Source organism: Lepidochelys olivacea, assembly GCF_965140295.1.
Source record: "Lepidochelys olivacea isolate rLepOli2 genome assembly, chromosome: 2".
NCBI classification, from domain to species: Eukaryota; Metazoa; Chordata; order Testudines; family Cheloniidae; genus Lepidochelys; species Lepidochelys olivacea.
Window position 1 is genome coordinate 53,347,987 of NC_140412.1, and position 19,428 is coordinate 53,367,414.

Below are 19,428 nucleotides of genomic sequence, written 5' to 3' on the forward strand. Positions count from 1 at the left end.
AATATGTAAAGATCTGAATAAACAAACAGATATTTATGTATAGGAAACTGAGGCACAGTATGAAATAGCATAATAGTTACCATGGAGAAGAGTGCAGTGTAAAAATCCCAGCTACACTGATTGCGGTGTATGAACTTCAGGCCCAATTCTGCAAAACACCTATGCATCTAAATAACTTTAGGCATATGAGTGTCTCATTTTAAATAATTCAGATTGCTCATGTGTGTAAAGTTATTCAGTGGTTGCAGCACTGGATTTGGAAATAGATAGATACCACAGTCATTATGTGGTATAATTTATAAATGCCTAGATGCTCAGATTAGGTTAGACCTGTTTTGCAAAATTTTACTGGTGCACTCACCCAGGAAAAGTAATCTTTATTTGAAGAGTAAATGAAATATCTTTAGTTTTACCATTATGATCATCATCATAAAGGTAGAGAGAATGCTCTAGCCTCTCATGACTTTATCACAAGTCTCAGGATATTTGGCATTTTATGGCATCTTAAAGACCCAGCTCCTGGAGCCATTTGAGGATGATGTGATAATTTTGCCTTTCCTTTCAAAAAGGACATTGCCAGCCTGCTGGGTTTCAGAGAAAAAGCTTGAAAACAGGAATCCCAAAGACACATAAACCAGCAGGCAAGTATAAAAGAACCCCCTGGTTATTATTTTTAAATCGACTACTCTCTGAAGTGACGCTTGCGATTTCGTGGGGCCTGATCCATGACGTCTGAACGCCTGGTAGCTGAGGGGGCCGCTCGTGTCCGGCCTGGTTCGTTTCCAAGAAGGCCGGAGAGGGGCGCCGCCGGGGCTGCCAATCACCCTGCCTCTCTCCCAGCACCTGCCCGGCTCGAGCGGAGAATCCCAGAGGCGGAGCAGCGCGGGGCTCACGGCTCTGCCCCCCAGCCAGCGGCGCCGCCCCTCACCTGCTAGCACCTTGCAGCTGCCCCAGCCGCAGGGCAGCTCCGGTCAGGTGGCTGGCGGCGGGCTGACGTGGCCGGGAGCCCGCCCTATATGAAGCCCAGGCGGCGCTCGCGCTGCCGAGCCTGACGCCGGGGGGTGGTGACTGAGCCGGGGCTGCACGGGAGCAAGGCGGCGGCGGGGGGCTGTTTCCGGAGGGCGCTGGCTACGAGCATGGACCCCAGCAGCGAGCAAGGTACGGGGGGGCTTTCCCGGCCGGGCGCCCGCTGTCTGCCCCGGCCCCGCGGGGACGGGAGCCGCTGGGGGCGGCGGTGCCTGGGGCCGCTGGCGGGGCGGGGCTGCCCGTTCGCCGGCCCCCGGAGCAGCGGGACAGGGGAGAGAGGAGCAGCCTGACTGCAGCGCCCCGGCGCTCCCCCAGCCCCAGAACCCTCCCGCCTCTGGGCGCGGCGGGCGTGGCCGCGGCAGCTCCTCCCCTGGCGCCGCAGGGCACGGCCCGCGCTCGGGGGCCCTGCGCTGTGTCCTCCCCCTGCCCTGTCCCTAGCGGCATCCGGGAGCCGGGCGCATGGTGCTAAGCGGCCGCTGGGCAGCGCTGCTTGTTTGCATAGAGATTAGCTGCGCGCGCCCTCTGGGAGCCGTGGCAGCTGCTATAGCTCCGGCGGTGGCTGGGGGGCGGAGGAGTGAGGAGAGGGCGTGGAGGTAGCTGGCCCTGCCTGGGGAGACTGGAAGACCTAAACTCCCCATAGCTTGGCTTCCTCTCGATCTCCCCCACTGGGACCTAGGCACTTCCCAGCCCTGCTCCTACTGTGCCCCTCTGCACTAGCCTAAGACGTGTCTCATCTCCCCCCACTCCCTTACTCCTGCGTGCCAGGCGTGACACCAAGCACGCAACCTGCTGAGATGCTGAATTCTCACGACTCCCATTTGCTTTTGTGGGTGATCAGCACCTCTGAAAATCAGGCCTGAGGTGGACCCAGCTGCTTGGTTTAACTGCCCAGTGGTCCCTGTTAAAGACTTTGTACGCTTAAAAAAAAAAATCTGCATTCTTCTTAACCATGGTTTCGGAATAGTCTGTATTCGCAAAAAGAAAAGGTGGACTTGTGGCCCCTTAGAGACTAACAAATTTATTTGAGCATAAGCTTTCGTGAGCTACAGCTCACTTCATCGGCTGCAGCTTAACCATGGTGTCTTCTCTACTAGAATGTTGAGATTCTATTTATGCCATGTAGTTGTAGCCCTGTTGTCCCCAGGATACTAAAGAGAGGAACTTGTGTCTCACCTACAGAGGTTGGTCCAATAAAATATATTGCCTCACACAACGTATCTCTTTAGGAGTCTACTTACTGAGGATTGCAGCCTTCCTCCTATCCCTATTCCTTGCAGGTCAAACGGCTTACATTTCTAAGATAAAAGGTGTCTGGTGTTGGCCCCTTACATAGGGTGAATGTAGCTGATTCTAAAGGGAATGATTTTGCTGCATGAATGCAGCTTTTAGTGGAATGTTCTAAGATCAGATTCATGTACGTACCTTGAGACTGCTTCTCTGTACAAACACAGGACTGGCATTTGCGCTAAGGCATGATCTCTGCTTTGCACCAGAGAATAAAATCCAATCTTGAGTATGACTCTAGTTTCTACCTTCTGTACACATACAAGATAGAATGGAATTACTCTGATTTAGCCTCTGAGATGTTGGGTAATCTTCTAAAATAGCTTATACATTCATATTTAATAACTGTACCAGGCTCAGGTGAATGTCTTAAAACACAGGCTAAGCATTTATATCCTATATTTCTAATGTGCTCAGCACTCTGGATATCTTATGACAGTATAGTAAACATGGATTGAAAATCAAACCCAACAAAACACCTTCATTATAGGAATCTGGATGGGGGATAGGGATTACGTTAATTTTGTAAACCGGATAGTGGAACAGTTCCAGTAAAATATTCTAATCGGCCAAATCTTCTCTGGTAGAAGTAAACATCCAGTATTCCTGTAGCATGAAAGAGCTGCTTTGCTACAATAAATCCAAGCCTTAAAACCACCAAAAACTACTAGCGGGAGAACTGAACCCACTAGTTACAAATATGACTTTATAGTGTGGAGTGGATATTGGTAAGGTAGGGGGCAATGCTCTAATGAAGAAACCAAACCCTGCTGCCAAATCCACCTGGAAGGAAAAAAAAAAAAGTTGGGTGCTGGGATTTATTCCTTGAGCAGGAGTGCTAGGATAGTAGTTGTCAAATTCCTCACCAATAGCTAGACTGGAGAAGCTTTGTTTCTTCTCCCTTGCAGTAGAGGTACATGGCTGTGGGAGGGGAACAGATAGTGAGGATGTTGAGTAAGTGGACTTTTTTTTTTTTTAAAATTGGTCTTCCTAATACTAGTGCTCACAACTTTGCCTAACAGCAGGGAATTTGTATGATGTCCATTGTGCTGCAGCCCACAGGCTTCTGAATTGCTATAGCAGAGGCACTGCAGCTGTTTGTAGACCTTGGAAGGCAAAAATTCATGGGCTTGGATTTCCTTTATACACGGAAGGCTCTTTCTCGCTTTTACAGCATCACGGCTCTCTTCCTGCCTTTATAGTTAACTGAAGCTCCTCTCTTGAGATTAATCATGAGACTAAGGGAAAAAGTGAGTTGAATCTTGCACCTTAAGGTTGGTGGTTATCGTTGGGCCAATCTGTGACATGACCTGTTGCTCTAAAATGCTTTCAGGATATTTTACACAGTAGCTTTACATAGCAACGTGCTGCATTATGCACCACTGATGTCTCCTGGGTGGAATAAATTAGACCTACTGTATTTCTATAAACAGCTTCTTACACTGCCTGAGCCATTGGTGCTGCTCCTTACCTGGTCAAGCTTGATATTTGGATCCAAGTGCCCTCATTTTGTATCTTCATGACACATGTTCAAAGTCACAATGGGCTAAATGTAAATGGCTTGTCTTGGTGTAAACAATAGACTGGCATGCCTCCAACTTGGACTTTATCTAGCTTTGGCCATAACCCCTTTTGATCAGAGGCAGTGCACTTCAGTTAACTCGCATGGCAATGCAGTTGGCCTGATTAGACTAAACTAAACAAGTGCATTAGTCTGTTAACCACTTTTTTAGTAGAAGTGTACTGCATTAGCTGATAATATAACTTTAAAAAGACAGCTGTGAACTTCTCTGCATGTGCACAACAGAAGGAAAGCATTGCCGGTAAAATAATTAGTGCAGAGGGGAAAAAAATTGTTAGTGAAAGTACTGAAGTAAAACTTTCAGTTTTACTTAAGTCCCATTGTAAATATTTGTGCTCCTAAGTCACTTTGGTAAAATTTAGTGCACATCAGTGCAGCAGGATTTATGTGGCACCTTCAAATATTGTCAGGTACTGAGGACATGATCCATTATGCCTTGAGATTGAGGTCTCAACTTGGTGTTTTACTCTGCAATGTAATTGTAGACTTGTATGTCAAATTTTAGTTTAACTTTATGTGGAATGTTATTAAAAAAAAAAGTGGATGTTGCCAGGGTACCTCCACTGAACTCATGTGAGGGCCTACTAAGGAAAACGTGTAGCTTTTACACTTAACTAATCTGGTCAGATAAATTCAAAGTGCAATATTTAACAACTTGCATCAAAGTATATTTAATTGAAAAAATTACTGTAGGGTAGACTTTATTCCAAAGCAGCTATTCCCTGAAAGTAATAGCTCTGCATTGAAACATGGAATCTGCAACAAAAGATTGACAAGACTTGTAGAGTGAAATACTTGCCTCTTCCAGAAGCCACTGTCTCACTACTGTCCACTTTAGGAACTTGAAGAGAATGTTTCTCTGAATTCCCACTTCTGATCTCCTTGTACAAAATGAGAATATACCCAATTATAAAGTCAACTACTCTGAAATAACAGGACTCCTGTGTAGTGAAGAAAAACCTAGTTAAATCAGTTTAAAAAGAAGGCATGCAAGAAACTAGTCTAAAGAAATATAGCTGTAAGAAAACTCTAGTACAGGAGACATGGGATTCTTGTTCCACATTTGATAGGCCTGCACTCACCAATGGCTTACCACTACAGCGGCCTGTCGTCTTGAGGACACATCTAATTAGCTAACTGGGTGTCTCTTTGGATTGTAAACTTGGCTGACAATACTAGTCTTGTGTGTCTCACCATCAGAAGTTGGTCCAATAAAAGATATTGCCTCACCCACCTTGTCTCTCTAATATTCTGGGACTGACATGACCACAACAATACTAGCCTAGTCAGCCAAACAAACTCTTGCTTAAGAAAGCATAGTGTCAGTAAGCTGTATCTCATTGACGCTTGGTGGCTGCTGTAAACTCGAAAGGAATATGGGGAGGAGGGTGAGAAGGCAACCCAGAGGTAGTACAGATAACTGGTAACCAGCTCAGCAATAGCCAGAATGCTAAAAAGATCAACTTTGTTTTAAAACTAGCAAAAGTTGGACTCTTCTTGCTTTCTGTCTCTCTCTTTTCTGGGTGGTGTGGAAGGAAAACCTCATTTAGATGCTGTATATAAGATTATGGCTACAGTCTAGGAGATGTCTATGCCATGAGCAAGATAATTGAAATAAGTTTGTTGGTCTAACAGTGAGGTTTGTGAATGAATTGTGATGCATACAGAGTGATAATAGTGAAACTGCCATGTAACCCATGTTTCCACTTAGTAGATGTCAATGCAGGGTAGCAACCTTGTAACAATTAAGTTGACAGCTGCATTCTCACCCTGTGAAAGTGAAAAGAATCTTGGATGGCTTAATAGCTGTTCCTGAATTTTTGTACTCAGCTATAGAATGTTAAATATGAAATTAATTGTAAATAGTTTGGTTACTCAAAACAGTAAACTTTAAAAATACACTGGTAAATGCATCTCAAAACAAACAAATTAAAACAATACATGGAAATGAAGAACTTCATAAACTTAGCAATTAATACCATAAACTGGGTTTCTTCACACTTGTGCAATAGAAAGACTTGTGTAATGCTGGCTAGAGACTAGTTCTTTGATTGGAAACCCTGCAAGAGAGCCTTTAGTTTAAAACTGTTAGCACTAGAAGTTTTACTTTATAGAACAAAAAAGCAATTTACTAAAACTAGTGGATGTCACAGCATCCATTTAAAATGCTACTTAATGCTTATTCAGTGTTAGTGTTATTTATCCCAGATGCTCTTTCACTTCAAACTAATGCTGATATATCATGCAGTCTTTTGCTTTGTGGTGCTTGTAGTCCCTGAGAAGTAAGGTCTTCACAGGTAAATAGACACTAACTTTCTCAGAAACCTGCCTTGGTTACATACTGACAGTTTCCCACCCTTAAAGGCCAATTACTTGGGGCTAGTCTACACTGGAATTGCTACAGAGCTCTCCTATGGGCATAATAAAACCACCTCGAGAGGCGGTAGCTATGTTGGTGGGAGAAGCTGTTCCACTGACCTAGCACTGTCCACATTAGTACTTAGGTTGGTGTAACTTATGTCATTTAGGAGGATGGCTTATTCACACCCCTGAGCAACATAAGTTATATTGACATAAGTGGTAGTGTGTACAAAACCACAGGTCATTGCATACTGTCAGCATTCCCACACCCTCCTCAAAAACCTAAGCTTACAGAGTTTAGTCTGAACAACTTTTAAATAGCCTATTATACAAAATACCTGAAGCTGTGTGGTTATGTATCCTTTTCAGCAGTAGAAAACATTGTACCAGCATTTCCAGCTTCTGCACAGTGTGGTAGCAAGAGACATCTGAGCCCTGTCTATGTTGGCTCTGACACCTTTGCCAGCACTAGTGCAGCTCACCATTGCTCAGAAAGCTGGCGCAACTTCAGTGCAGATGCAACCTATCGGTATGATCAGATCAGAAATGGCTTGGCCTTGAATGCTTAGTGACCACATGCAGCAAAAACGTCTCCATGGCTTACCAAGACTAATCTGTGTTTGGTTTTTGTTCTTGTTTTTTGTTTGTTTTGTAGAACTGTATTCTGCTCAGACATCACAATTTGGTGCTGGTTTCTTTTACCTGCACTTCAGCAGTTTTCCACTTCTAGACCTGGAGAAGAATCATAGCGTGTAAGCTTTTCACTCCAGTAGTCAAGAGGATTTTGAAGTGTTCTGGGAGTTGTGGTACATTGAGCTCCTCTGTTCTATTCACATTGTTATACACGCCCAATATAAGCATCTTTCTAGAACTAGCAGTCTGTATTAAGTCTGTTACATCAGAATCCATTATATCAACCCCAGTGTGGAGGGAAGTACTGCTAGCAATACTGGGAACTTTCCTCACATTGACTCTCTAAGCACTAATGTTGCATGTCTAACGTCGTAGCTAACATGAATGGTGGGGAAAGGAAAAAAAGTGCTTTAAAATCAGGAGTGACAAGCATAACTTCACCAGGCAAATAGGCCACCCGTATGACTAAGAAAGTAAAACTTAAGAGAGAATTTAGCTATACCAAAAAAGTCCCATTTTACTGTGCCCAGAGCAGATCTGCCCTTGAACCTCACTAGGTTGAACTTTGGCCAACTAGTCAGTCCATACAAGACCCATCAAATTCTGCCCTGGTGAATATGGTACGTTTGTCAACTTGTATCAGTTCTTGTCAAGCTTGTTTGAAAAAATCAGACTTGCATTCAAAATTAATCTACACACTTCTAAACTACTTTCTTCACAAAACTTTATCTCTAAAGTTGCACATGGCTAGACAAATGGGAAATGAACAGTTAAGGGATCATCCAATTCTCACTGTCAATAACTCTTCAGTATCCTGACATCCAACTGACCTTTTCTGTAGGTTTTTGTTGTTTGTCAGCTTCACCTCTGCATATCTACTAGATGAATAGAAATTGGCTTTTTATTCCTATGTTATAAGGCCAGAAGGGACTACTGATCTAGTCTGACTCCTGCATCACCCTGACCATAGGATTTCACTGAATTAAATTCCATTAGAACTAGAGCATGTTTTAGAAAAACATCCAATCTTGATTTTAAAAATAGGATTTTTATGGTGTCCAAGTAACTTGTTTTGATCTCCTGTATATTGTGGCAAAACTTAGTGGTAAACTGTTTGGGTGGGCAGTGTAAATCAGAGGGAGATAGTTAGAAATCCTTTTCTCACTGGAGACAGGTTGGGTCCTGGATGGCTAACTGGAAATGCCCAGACACTCGAATGCTTGTGGGGAGAGGTGTGTGGAAGGCTGAGGAGCAGGATGTCTCTCACTCTGGCTCTTCCAGCTTTTTTTAGACCCTCATTCCCCCGACAGCTTCCTTGCCTGCGTGCCTCTGGTACTCAGAGCTTCCCCAAGTACCAGCAAGATAGTTGATATGAATCTTATCAGTTTCACAGCTGCCCATAACACTCTGAGCAGCTTTAGTGAAACAGAATAATTCTGAACTTCAGTCTGCTGCTTAGCAAAGTGAGTAGCAGCTGAGATGTGTCATTTGTCTCTAGACTTGGAAGGGTGCCATTCCATTGACAAATACTTTGTACTTTCAGCAAATGGAAGGGCTAAATTGTCTCTAAATGAGGATTACATTTTCCAGGAAAACTTCCTATCTTATCTCTGTTGTAAATGCTACCCCTAGCTATCTTTTAGTGTTGCTCCTATTAGGCCTGATCTACACTTATGCTATAGAGTATTTTAATTCTACTTGTAAGGGGTATGTCTTTTTTTTAAACTATCAGTTAGGCTATTGAGAGCCCTAATGTAGATCAAGTTATGCTGGTATAAAGTTCTCTGTACTGATATAGATTATTTTGCTTTGCCAGGCTAAGCTATATCAGTATATGCATTCTTACACCCATACAACTGCATCTATACTAGGGGAATTTTTTCTCCATGGGCCAGATTCTTTCCTGTGACAGAGCATTGATCTGCCTAGGAAATGGGGGGAGGTCTGTGTCAGGGAGTTGAGTGAGGCTTCCTGACTTGCACCAGTCTCTGAGATTGAAGAAGCCTCTGGCTGTTCTAAATTCCACCATTGCTACAAGGGCTCTGTTGGTATCCAGAGCTATGTCATGCTTTTTCCCAATCGCTTGCATTTCTGACACCAGGGTGTAGAGCAACTGGTGTAGGAGCCACTTCTGCCTGTTTATGATGGTAGAAAGCGCTCCTATGCCAACACAAAGGGATCTTGGAGAATCTACCTTCATCATAGCAATGTACAAAGGAGTTGGCCTGTTTGGCCTATGTACTATCTATAATTCTGTAAAGTATTTTGGGATTTGAGATAAAAATGACATAATTGTATCCTTTCAGACAAATAGCGTGCAAGATGGAAACAAAACAAAAGTTAGTGTTTCCATGGCAGCAGAACAGTGTAGGAACTTTACCTGAATGCTAAGGATTCCTGAACTAACTTACAGAAAATCTTATTGTAGACTTAATGGGTTTTTTGGTGGGTTCCCCCCTGAACAGAATAATAGTCCAGGTTGCTGACCTCTGCTCAGCAAGGCTATCTGAAGGAATCATAAGTGGCTTCAAAGCAAAAGTACAGCTTGACTGAGCTTGTATCAGAAAAGCACACAGCTGCTTCTGATGGAGAAATCTTCCCTAGTCTTAATATCTTGGCTTGAGGTTCATTGTGTGGGGGTAGATGGCTCACTTATCCTCATCCTTTAGTAGACTGCTGAGAGTAAGCCCAAAAAAAGGGGACTGGAAGGGAAAGATGGTGCTACAGTAAGACTACTCACTGAATTGAGGTGCTACTATATGGCCAGAATTTTCTGTGAGTCAGCTTAAGCTTGGACCCCATATAGATTCTTAACATAGAGATGCTGAGCACATGGAGATGTACTTAATTCTCAGGGAGAGGGGTAGGATGGAATGGAACTAGGTCATCCTTAGCTAGATGCCTACATTGAAGCCCCTAAAACTAAAAAGTCAAGTCTCTATCACTAAGGCATACTGAGCTTTTATGTGTGTGGGGGGGGGGGGGGGGGAGAGGGAGAAACAGAGTGAAGAACAAGCAGAGTGTCCTCAAATGCTGAAGTGTGGAAATACTAGAAAACACTTTCTAGTGCGAGTCTAAAATCTACTGTTGATAAGGGGAGAATCTCAGCTAGCCAACCAGAAATTAGTGCGAAAAAGAACTACTTTCTTGACTGTAAAAGTTCTGCTCTCCCTATTTTGCAGTTGTGCTTTGTGCTCCTGTTCATAGCCCAAGGAACACCATCCAGAGCATTTACTAATGTTGAGTACTTAAAATCTACTCACTCACCAGTTGCAAATGGAAAGCTTTTTCCTGGCAAGTTTCTGTAGCCAGTTCTGCAGAACTGAAACGTTTTTAAATAAAATGTTCTAGTCCTTGGCTGCTGCAACCTAAACACTAACTGATAATGTAGTATCTCTCTGAATCTGCAAGGATGGACTCACTACTGCTGTTGCTGTTAACTCTTACCTAGCAACAGAGCAAAATTTTCCTACTTCTGGGGGACGTTGAGCAGCACAAGCTTCCACTGGACTTAGACCTTGTCTATACTACACAGTTTGTCAGCAAAAGGCTGTTTTGTCAGCAAAAGCTATGAAGCTGTGCATACTAGAAGCTACTTTTGGTGGCAAAACTGTTTTGCGGACAAAATAAAACCACCTCAACAAGAGGCATAGTTTTTTGTGGCCAAGTTAGTGACAAGGCGTCAGTGTAGATGCTGCTGTTTGTCGCCCCAGCTGGCCTCCCCAGTAGCCCACAATGCTCACCATGACTGCTTTCTCTCACTGTTTTGAACTCTGCTACCCTGCATCTAGCTATGCAGGCATATGCCTCTCCCCATCAAAGCTCCAGGAAGCTTTGACATTCCACAATGTGGAGAGCTAAGAGCTGCTGAGGAGGCTGTGGAAGAACTTGGAGGGAATCACAGAAGTCCATTAATGGGAATCAGCTTGCAGAGCAGGCTGCTGCTGTGGGGGCCCAGAGGGGGAAGGAGAAGAGAGACTGCTGTGCAGAGCTGGGCATTGATGCGGGGAGGTGTCCTCCTCCCTTGCCTCAGGTTTGGATGCTCAGGCAGCTCTCTGAACTTAGAGACAGCATGCTAACACACTCTTCCCCAACACACACTTTCCCCTCTCCCCCCGCTCTTCACTTGAAAAGCAGCTGTCAATTTAGTAGGATGCCCATGGAACAATGGGATTGAGAAACCTGCATCATGTGATGCTGTACCTGTCCCATGAGGCATTGCAAACCCTTCCCAAAGCACCCTGTGGCCAGTTGCACAGTGGGATAGCTACCCACAGTGCACTGCTTCCTGTGTCGATGCAAATACTGCTAGTGTGGATGCACTCTGCTGATGTAAGGAGCATAGTGTGGCCATGCAACAGCTGTTTTATGCTGCTTTAATTTTTTTGTCTACAAAACTCTGTACTGTAGACATAGCGTTAATCATAGACGAGTCAAAATATAGAGGCCAGGGAAAAGGTAGTGGCAGACTCCTTCCTCCTGTTACAAAATAGCCTAGAAGGGGGAAAGTGCTCTCTTCCAGCAGGTAATGGTAAGTGGAGCTTCAAATTTATCAGAGCCCTATAAGACACTGATACAAAAGAATGTGCCCAGCAAGGGATAGGGACAGCATTGCACCTTGGTAAAATCAATCAGCTGGGGTGGAGTTGAGCTTCTCATCAGAGTTGCTGCTGAGCTTCAGGGAGAGCCCATCCTTGTGCAACAACCCTGATGAGTAGTTGTCAAATTCTTCAAGGCTTTTATAGCAACCTATCCTTGCTTATTTACTCTTCTAAATGGAGAAATTGACATGTACAGCTGCAGCAGGCAGGTACTTCATGTGCTTTCCTTGTTAGGTGTTGACTCTTTTTTGTCTCTCTCAGAAAAAGGCTTTTTGTCACTGTGATCAAACAGCAAGTTCTGGCAGGTTTTATGCACTGCTGGAGAATATCTTAATGCATTAAGAGGCCAGCAGTGAGGTAACTGGTAATCCTTAAATTGTGGAAAGGTAGGACTTGAAACTCTGTCCATCACAGGATGTAGGACCCAGTCTGCTTGAGCAGGGTCAGAATTATGACTCTCAAAATCTATCCAATGTTTAGGACCTGTTCACAGGGTACACCTCTACCTTCATAAAGGTATCTCCATCCCTGAACTGTGTGTGTGAGGAGGGGGGGAAAAGAGAAAGAGAGGAAGTAATGGTAACTGACAATTGGAACAATTCAAAGTATTTGGATTTTCCATCATTCAAAGTCTTTACAGAATGGATATCCTCTTCCAAGGGTATGTCTACACAGCCAATGTTAAAGTGCTGTGGCAGCGCTTTAACATGTCAGTGTAGATTCAACTCCAGCACTGGGAGACAGCTCTCCTAGCGCTGTTAAAAAACACAACAAAAAAACTACCTCTGCGAGGGCAATAGCTCCCAGTGCTGGGAGCACTATCTACACTGCCACTTTACAGCGCTGAAACTTGTATCAGTCATGGGTGTGGTTTCTTTTTCCACACCCCTGAGCAAGGAAAGTTTCAGTGCTGTAAGTGGCAGTGTAGACAAGCCCTAAAAGACATTAACATTACTTACTGCACTTCTGGAAGGAGCTCTGACTATAGTGGTGAGAGGCTTTATAAAACTGAACGGAGTAGTACAACCCAGAAGTTATGGGTTTGATGCAGGAATTATTGGATGAAAGTCTATGGCCTGTTATGCATGAGGTCAAATTAGATTAAGGCCAGAAGAGGCCATTATGATGATCTCAGAATTGATACATCCTCCTGTAAAGCACTAAAATGGGTACTGATTAGCTCTGCCCCATAGTTCAAGGTCAAGCTGCTAGGGCCCAAATTTTTAGATTTGATTCTTGAGTAATGCTGTGACTGAGGGGTCTTTAAAATTTTTAGGTCTAGATAACTGACCCTTAATATAGTAACATGCCCTGCTTTCAGGTATAAGACAGTCAGTAAGAACTAGTCTCATTCTACCCACAAATATGCAGTGGGCAATTGGCTGGAACAGAAATATTTGTTTGTTTCACCAGGACATTATCAACTCTCGAATTTGTCTTCTGACACTAGCAGATTCTGAGCCCTATGGAGCAGAGGTTCCCAAACTTTTCTTAGTGCATACCCCATTCCAGATCTGCCAGCTGTTCCTGTACCCCTACCCCTCTCATCACTGATCCTTTGTGGGTTCTTCTTAACACTACCTGTCTTTAGCCATCTGTCCATATTTCACTGTTACATACAGTATATAGTGTGACATATATAACTGAAAACCTCCTCTGATGAAGTTTTGAGCTCAGTTACACTGGACAATTGCTGGGCAACTGAACCTGTGCTGTACAGTGATTAGAGGTGAGGGCTCTGGATATCAGTTCTCTTTCCTCATTGGTACATCTTGAGATAAATTAACTACTGTATTTTATATAACATTCCCACAGTTTTAAAGCTTTGTCTGAGTAGCCTGTTATGAAAATGCAATAAATAAAATCCACTATTCTACAATTTCTCTCTTGTAGCCCCAGGGATATGTGTACCACAGTTTGGGAACCTCTGCTATAGGGGAAGGGCTGCAAATACAGGATGTTGTACTGTCCAACTTGTCAGCATTGCAGTTGACATCAAACTTGACAGTGTGCACGATTGCCCAAGGGAGAAACAAAAGAAGCTCAGCAGGCATATACTAAGCACTGAAATGAAACTGCTTAAATTATACAGTGTTCTATGTCATAGCAACACAAAACTTTAAAACTGTTGTCCTATTAGTATCTAGTATGTAACAAACAACCCTAGAGACAGGAAATCCTAGGTTCCATGGCTCTGCTTTACATAACGTACACAGCATACACCTTGAATTCAGCAGGATTCTTTACAAATCCATGACTACAAGCACTCCCGAGGCTTGACTGTATTTACAAAAATATACTGTCATTGACATCTTAAAGCAAGCTTCCATGTGTCAAGAGTGCTTTATCTGTATTCCCTAAACTCATCTGCAGACTCAGTTTCTGCATAGCAACACAATGTTTAGAGGCAAACTCAGACATATCTTAAAATGTAGATATCAAGGTCTCTGCAGTATCTTTGGCTGGCAACAGTGTATTTAAACTCTTGTAGCAAATTACACTAGCATTCATAGCTGGAGCAGTATCTCAGTGTCGACAAGCGTGCACAAAATACTTAATCAGTGGTCATAGTCTGAATCTTAATAAAATGTAAACTACATCTTTTGTGAAGACTAATCCATTAAACAGGCTTCAGTTGTCACATTAATCATATGAAGTATTAATACAATGTGTTTTTGTCAAGGTTCCTTCCCCATTCTGAACTCTAGGGTACAGATGTGGGGACTTGCATGAAAAACCCCCTAAGCTTATTCTTACCAGCTTAGGTTAAAAGCTGCCACCACCAAAGTGTTACACAAAGAAGAGGGGAAGTGCCCACTTGGAAAAGTCTCCCTTCCTCCCCCAAAATATCCCCCAAAGCACTATACCCCCTTTCATGGGGAAGGCTTGATAAAAATCCTCACCAATTTGCATAGGTGAACACAGACCCAAACCCTTGCATCTTAAGAACAATGAAAAAGCAATCAGGTTCTTAAGAGAATTTTAATTAAAGAAAAAGTAAAAGAATCACCTCTGTAAAATCAGGATGGTAAATACCTTACAGGGTAATCAGATTCAAAACATAGAGAATCCCTCTAGGCAAAACCTTAAGTTACAAAAAGACAAAAACAGGAATATCCATTCCATTCAGCACAACTTATTTTAACACATCTAACTAGATTGCTTACTAACTCTTTACAGGAGTTCTGACCTCCATTCCTGCTCTGGTCCTGGCAAAAACATCACACAGACAGAACGCTTTGTCCGTGTCTTTCTCCCCCTCCTCCCCCCCCCCCCCCGCTTTGAAAATATCTTGTCTCCTCATTGGTCATTTTGGTCAGGTGCCAGCGAGGTTATCTTAGCTTCTTAACCCTTTACAGGTGAAAGGGTTTTTCCTCTGGCCAGGAGGGATTTAAAGGTGTTTACCCTTCCCTTTATATTTATGTCAATGTTCATCTTTATTTGGGCACTAGAGCAGGATATGGATTTCTTTCCAGACTGAAGGGGTACCATTCTATGAACTCAGAGTAAAACAACACTCAAATGGATCTGTTTATACAACCTATACAGTAACAACTAGTTCCTTTATCAAGATTATTCCTGGTTGGCACTTCAGTGCCAACCCAGTTAAGAGGGAACTAGTCTATACCTCCCTTGAGTATTAATAAAAACATTCCAGTGACTTGCATCCACTAACAAAGCCCATGGAAATAATGCAGCTGCATGTCACTGAGGGTATATTTGAGTCTAGACAGTCCTCCCATCCTATGTATGAGAAGGAAACCCACCATGACTCCTATCCTAGGTAGAATCTGGAGAGCTCTCTGTTTATTTAAAAAAACAAAACAAAACACTTACTGTAGCTGTAAATAGAATACACTTACAGAAAGGAAGATTAATGCTCTGGTTATTTGCTTATACGAGTTACACTTTATACATTAATACTACAGTATTCAATTTTGAATATCCTTCAGTTTCTTACCTAAACTAAATGGACTTCCTCTTGATAGTTATGGCAGGGATGCCCACTCTTAAACTTGGAAGGACACTGCAAGGTCTTCACTCCAGCCCTTAACCCAACAGATGGTGTATAAATGGGAAGGAAGAATAGGTGGTGGTTGAAAAAAGTTGGGAGAACAATCAAAATATTGAGTTCAGAAAGAACTCTACATATCATCAAAGCCAAACTATAAGAAAATAAGATGTCTCAAGTTTCCTTCATACTTAAGATCAGAGGAAAAACTTGTGAATAAATGTGTGGGTCTGGAGGAGAATGGGTGTTACAATAAAGCAAACTTTCTTTTAAGTGTTTAGCATCTACAATCTTTATAACTTGACTATTTATATTAAATTCAGCTTTGGATGGGAAGGGGGTTGCTGCTGAACTCTCCTTTCAAGCAACTAAGTTTTGGCCTGTTTATAGAAATAAGGATTCAAGCACTTTCAACAAGTGGAGAGTACTAAAGCACATTACTGCTAGTAGAGAATGTCTTAATATGTTGGAAGTACTGCTGATTAAATAATGCAGTAGGTTGAATGTGCCATTGAGAATTGCCTACATCATACTTGCAGATTTCAAGAACTTGGGTGTTTAAACCCTTCTCCCTCCACCCCCCAAAAAACCCATACACCTTTGGCATCACATTCTACATTTCAGAATGAATGGAAAATAATCTAGATTAGTCACCTTAATCCCAGCAAAAAATGCTAGTGTTTAAATATTCTCAGCAGTTATCACACATGTGCTGGTGGCACCATGTGGAAAACAAGGCTTGTACACTTACTGATGCAGTAGCCTAAAGCTCACTGAGTTTTCCATAACTCTTGCTTGGATATAGAGATTATTTAAATATCTAAACTGTTTCTTAGGTTGTAAACTGAGAATATAACATGCAGTCTGCTACTAAACCCAGTAACAAGAAATAGCTGTTAAAACTTTCACTATAGGCTTCATAACTGTGGATTACAATTAGGAAACAGGATGAATGCATAAGTGATTGCTGAAATCATGCAATACATTCAAAGTTCCAGCCATGGCTTTACATTCTACTTTAATTCTAGCTGAGAACTTGCATAATTCACAAGCTGAAGTGATCCCACACTTCAGCTTTTTATTGTACACTTTGTACTATACACTGGTAAGTGTTCATGGGTCTCCTGACACCCATGTTGCCATTCTTCAATCCACAGAAAATAGTACTAGATCTCTTGGTCATGCCACCTGCTTTCTGAATCTCCCCACTGGTTTCCATGTTCACTGCATCAAGTTCAAGGTCTGTCCTTCCAGGTTTTGCATAATTCTCTGCATTGTTCCATTAATGCCAGCTTTTACATGTGATTGTCCATTTGCCTTTCACTTAAACACTTTAAAATTCACCTGACCAGTTTCCCTGTGAAATATAAACCTTACTAGATAATTCCCAGTATAAACCTGCTGATGAGGGTAGATGAGAGAAACAACTTGCCGTCAGACCGGAGTGACTGAAGAAGTCCCACAAATGGAAAAGACAAGCATGTCAATACTACTCCTGGTTTCCAAATGGTTGGGAGGGATCAGAGCAATACTAAGGCTAAAACATCTGAACAGATTCCTAACTAACCATGGTTTGCAAGAAGTTAAGGACCCTGTACTGGCAGCTCTATCTTGGAACTTTTATCTTCCATAAACTTCAAGGAGGCAAATTCACACCTAGGTTGCTTTGTCATCACCTACGTGTAGCAACAAGAAGTCACTCTTGCCACAGCACCCTGAATGCTCATAGGCTTTTGTGGTACTAGTAGCAGGCCTTGGACAAGAGGTGGCTATATACAGCTCAGGGCCCCATCTGAAACAAAGTAGTGCATGTTACAGATAATCCAAGCCCTAGAGGAGAACAGACACTGAGATAAATGAGAAGAATTGGCTTCACTGAGCCTGCCTAGATACCATCTAGCAGAAGGGGTCTCTTTAAGAGGAAACAATTTGCCCAGGTCTCCTAGATGTGATGGCCTCACTTAAATAAATACTGCAATGTGTCCACTTGCCACAATTTCAACTAATATTTAGGAGTCTCCAACTGTGGGTGGCAGAAAGCAGATTCTTGAGGGCATACTGAATAGCCAAACAAGAAAGCAGTTAATGACCGAAGCCTGTGGTCTAGAGTTGGCTAAGAAGTGGGGAATGAACATTCTTTTTTTTATGGAAGACCTCAAAGTTGGAATTTTTTGACCCGCTTTATTGCAGATGTCTTAATCTTGGAAAATAAGAATGTATTCCTACTTTGTGTAGTAAAGATCTACAGGCCAAATATTCTGGTTGTGACTAAACCAGAAAACGTGGCTCTTTAGCACCCTTCCACTCTGACTCCAGTCCAGCTTGTAGTGTTCAAATATGATGAAAATAACTTGAGCATGTAGAAAATTCTCTAGGTTTTTACATGAACCCCATCACTCTCGTATCTTTCAGTCTCATAAAGGGCAATATACTTCCTTTCCTCACAAGAAGAGGACAAGTATAATTTTTTTTATTCAGTTGCCCGAGCTTGCACAGGAAGTCTGTGGTATAGCTGGAATAGAATGCAGATCTGAGTTCTTGTAGTACCTTAACTAAAGACCAAACCTCCACTCTACCCAGTATTCCAGAATCTTCCAAAGGAGGATGCTGGGATGCAGTGAACTCAAGCAGCATTAAACATTAACAAGTCGTACTATGACTAGACATTTGCAGTTATTTCAAGACAGATAATTAAGTGAATTGGTTAGCCTACAAAGATATTGCTGTCACATGAATGAATCAAGACGGTCATAGATACTAATCATCCCAATCTTCTACATATGAGCTAATAGCTGCTAGTATGCAGCATCTACAACTTTAGTCCTGCCTATGTTGTTGTTACTCTGCTATACCATGTGGTGGAACAAGTGGATTAGTAGTTTTGCAGTCAAACTACAACAAATAGAACCAAACCCATCAGGTGCTCTAACTATATTGTCAAATACTGGATTATTTGAAGGTCAAGATTTCAAAACCAAACTAACAAGCAGAGTGTCTGGTGTCTGTCTGCATCAACCTTTCTTGCAGTCTCCAGTTTTGTGTGCACACACATCATGAATGATGCAGGAGGAAACTAACAAATGGGGAAACTGGTCAAAACTTTTGAAAGTTCATCAGACAATACTGTATACTTGTATTGCAATAGCCCCAAAATGAGCTAGTTACACAAGGGAAGATGAGCCCTGCTCCAACACACTTGGTGGGGAAGGGTTATAATACAACATAAGCAGACTGGTCAGGGGATGATAAACACATTCTACTTCATTAAAAAAAATCAAATTCTGTGTCTAAGCTGTGACTATCCTTAGTCCATCTTCTTGCAAGCTACCACCTTAACACCAAGCTGCCAATGAAATCAATGTCTTTTTACCTTTCAAGCTGTCTGAAAGATGTCTGGCTAAATACTAAACTTCTTGTTATCCAAGCAGGGGAGCGAATACCTTGCGTTAATGGTTAGGAATAAGAGCCATTATTTGAGAGAGTGTCCTCTGTGTGTGTGTGTGTGTGTGTGTGTGTACACTCACTCCAGTCATACCACTGAGTAAAGTGTTCACTACTAATCTTCTGCAACTAAAGATCCAATTCAAAATGGCATGGGACAACTTCATAACAATCTGCAGTTTGCTGTTGATAAGCTAAGGGAGCAAAGGTGTTAAGTAGCAGTTCTAAACTGTCAGTTTGGTATGCAACATCTTTCCTGCAATCATTTGTTACTATAGCCCTTCAGTAAGGCAAACTTCTTATGCAATAGCTTAAGATATGACAGAAGTCCCAGTTGACAGTGCTGTGACACTGCAACTTTGAATTTAGCTGGTTGTGGCCTTGAAGAGAAGAAAATAAGTAACACCAAGTTTTGATGCTTGGTGTGAGCATAGTTAATGTACACTGTTTGAACTACTACAGAAATACCTTTTCTATACTGGATGGCT

At 42.4% G+C, this 19,428-nt stretch overlaps 1 protein-coding gene across 1 annotated transcript in view; it reads left to right on the plus strand.

The window, feature by feature from the left end:
• The first annotated feature begins 939 nt into the window (after positions 1-939).
• LOC311516632 (tumor protein D52-like) overlaps positions 940-19,428 on the plus strand; it is a 195,208-nt gene continuing 176,719 nt past the window's right edge. Inside the window, exon 1 of the mRNA XM_084620909.1 lies at positions 940-1,158. Coding sequence (XP_084477035.1) covers positions 1,137-1,158 — 22 coding nt within the window. The 5' untranslated portion in view covers positions 940-1,136. The remainder of the gene's footprint in view (positions 1,159-19,428) is intronic.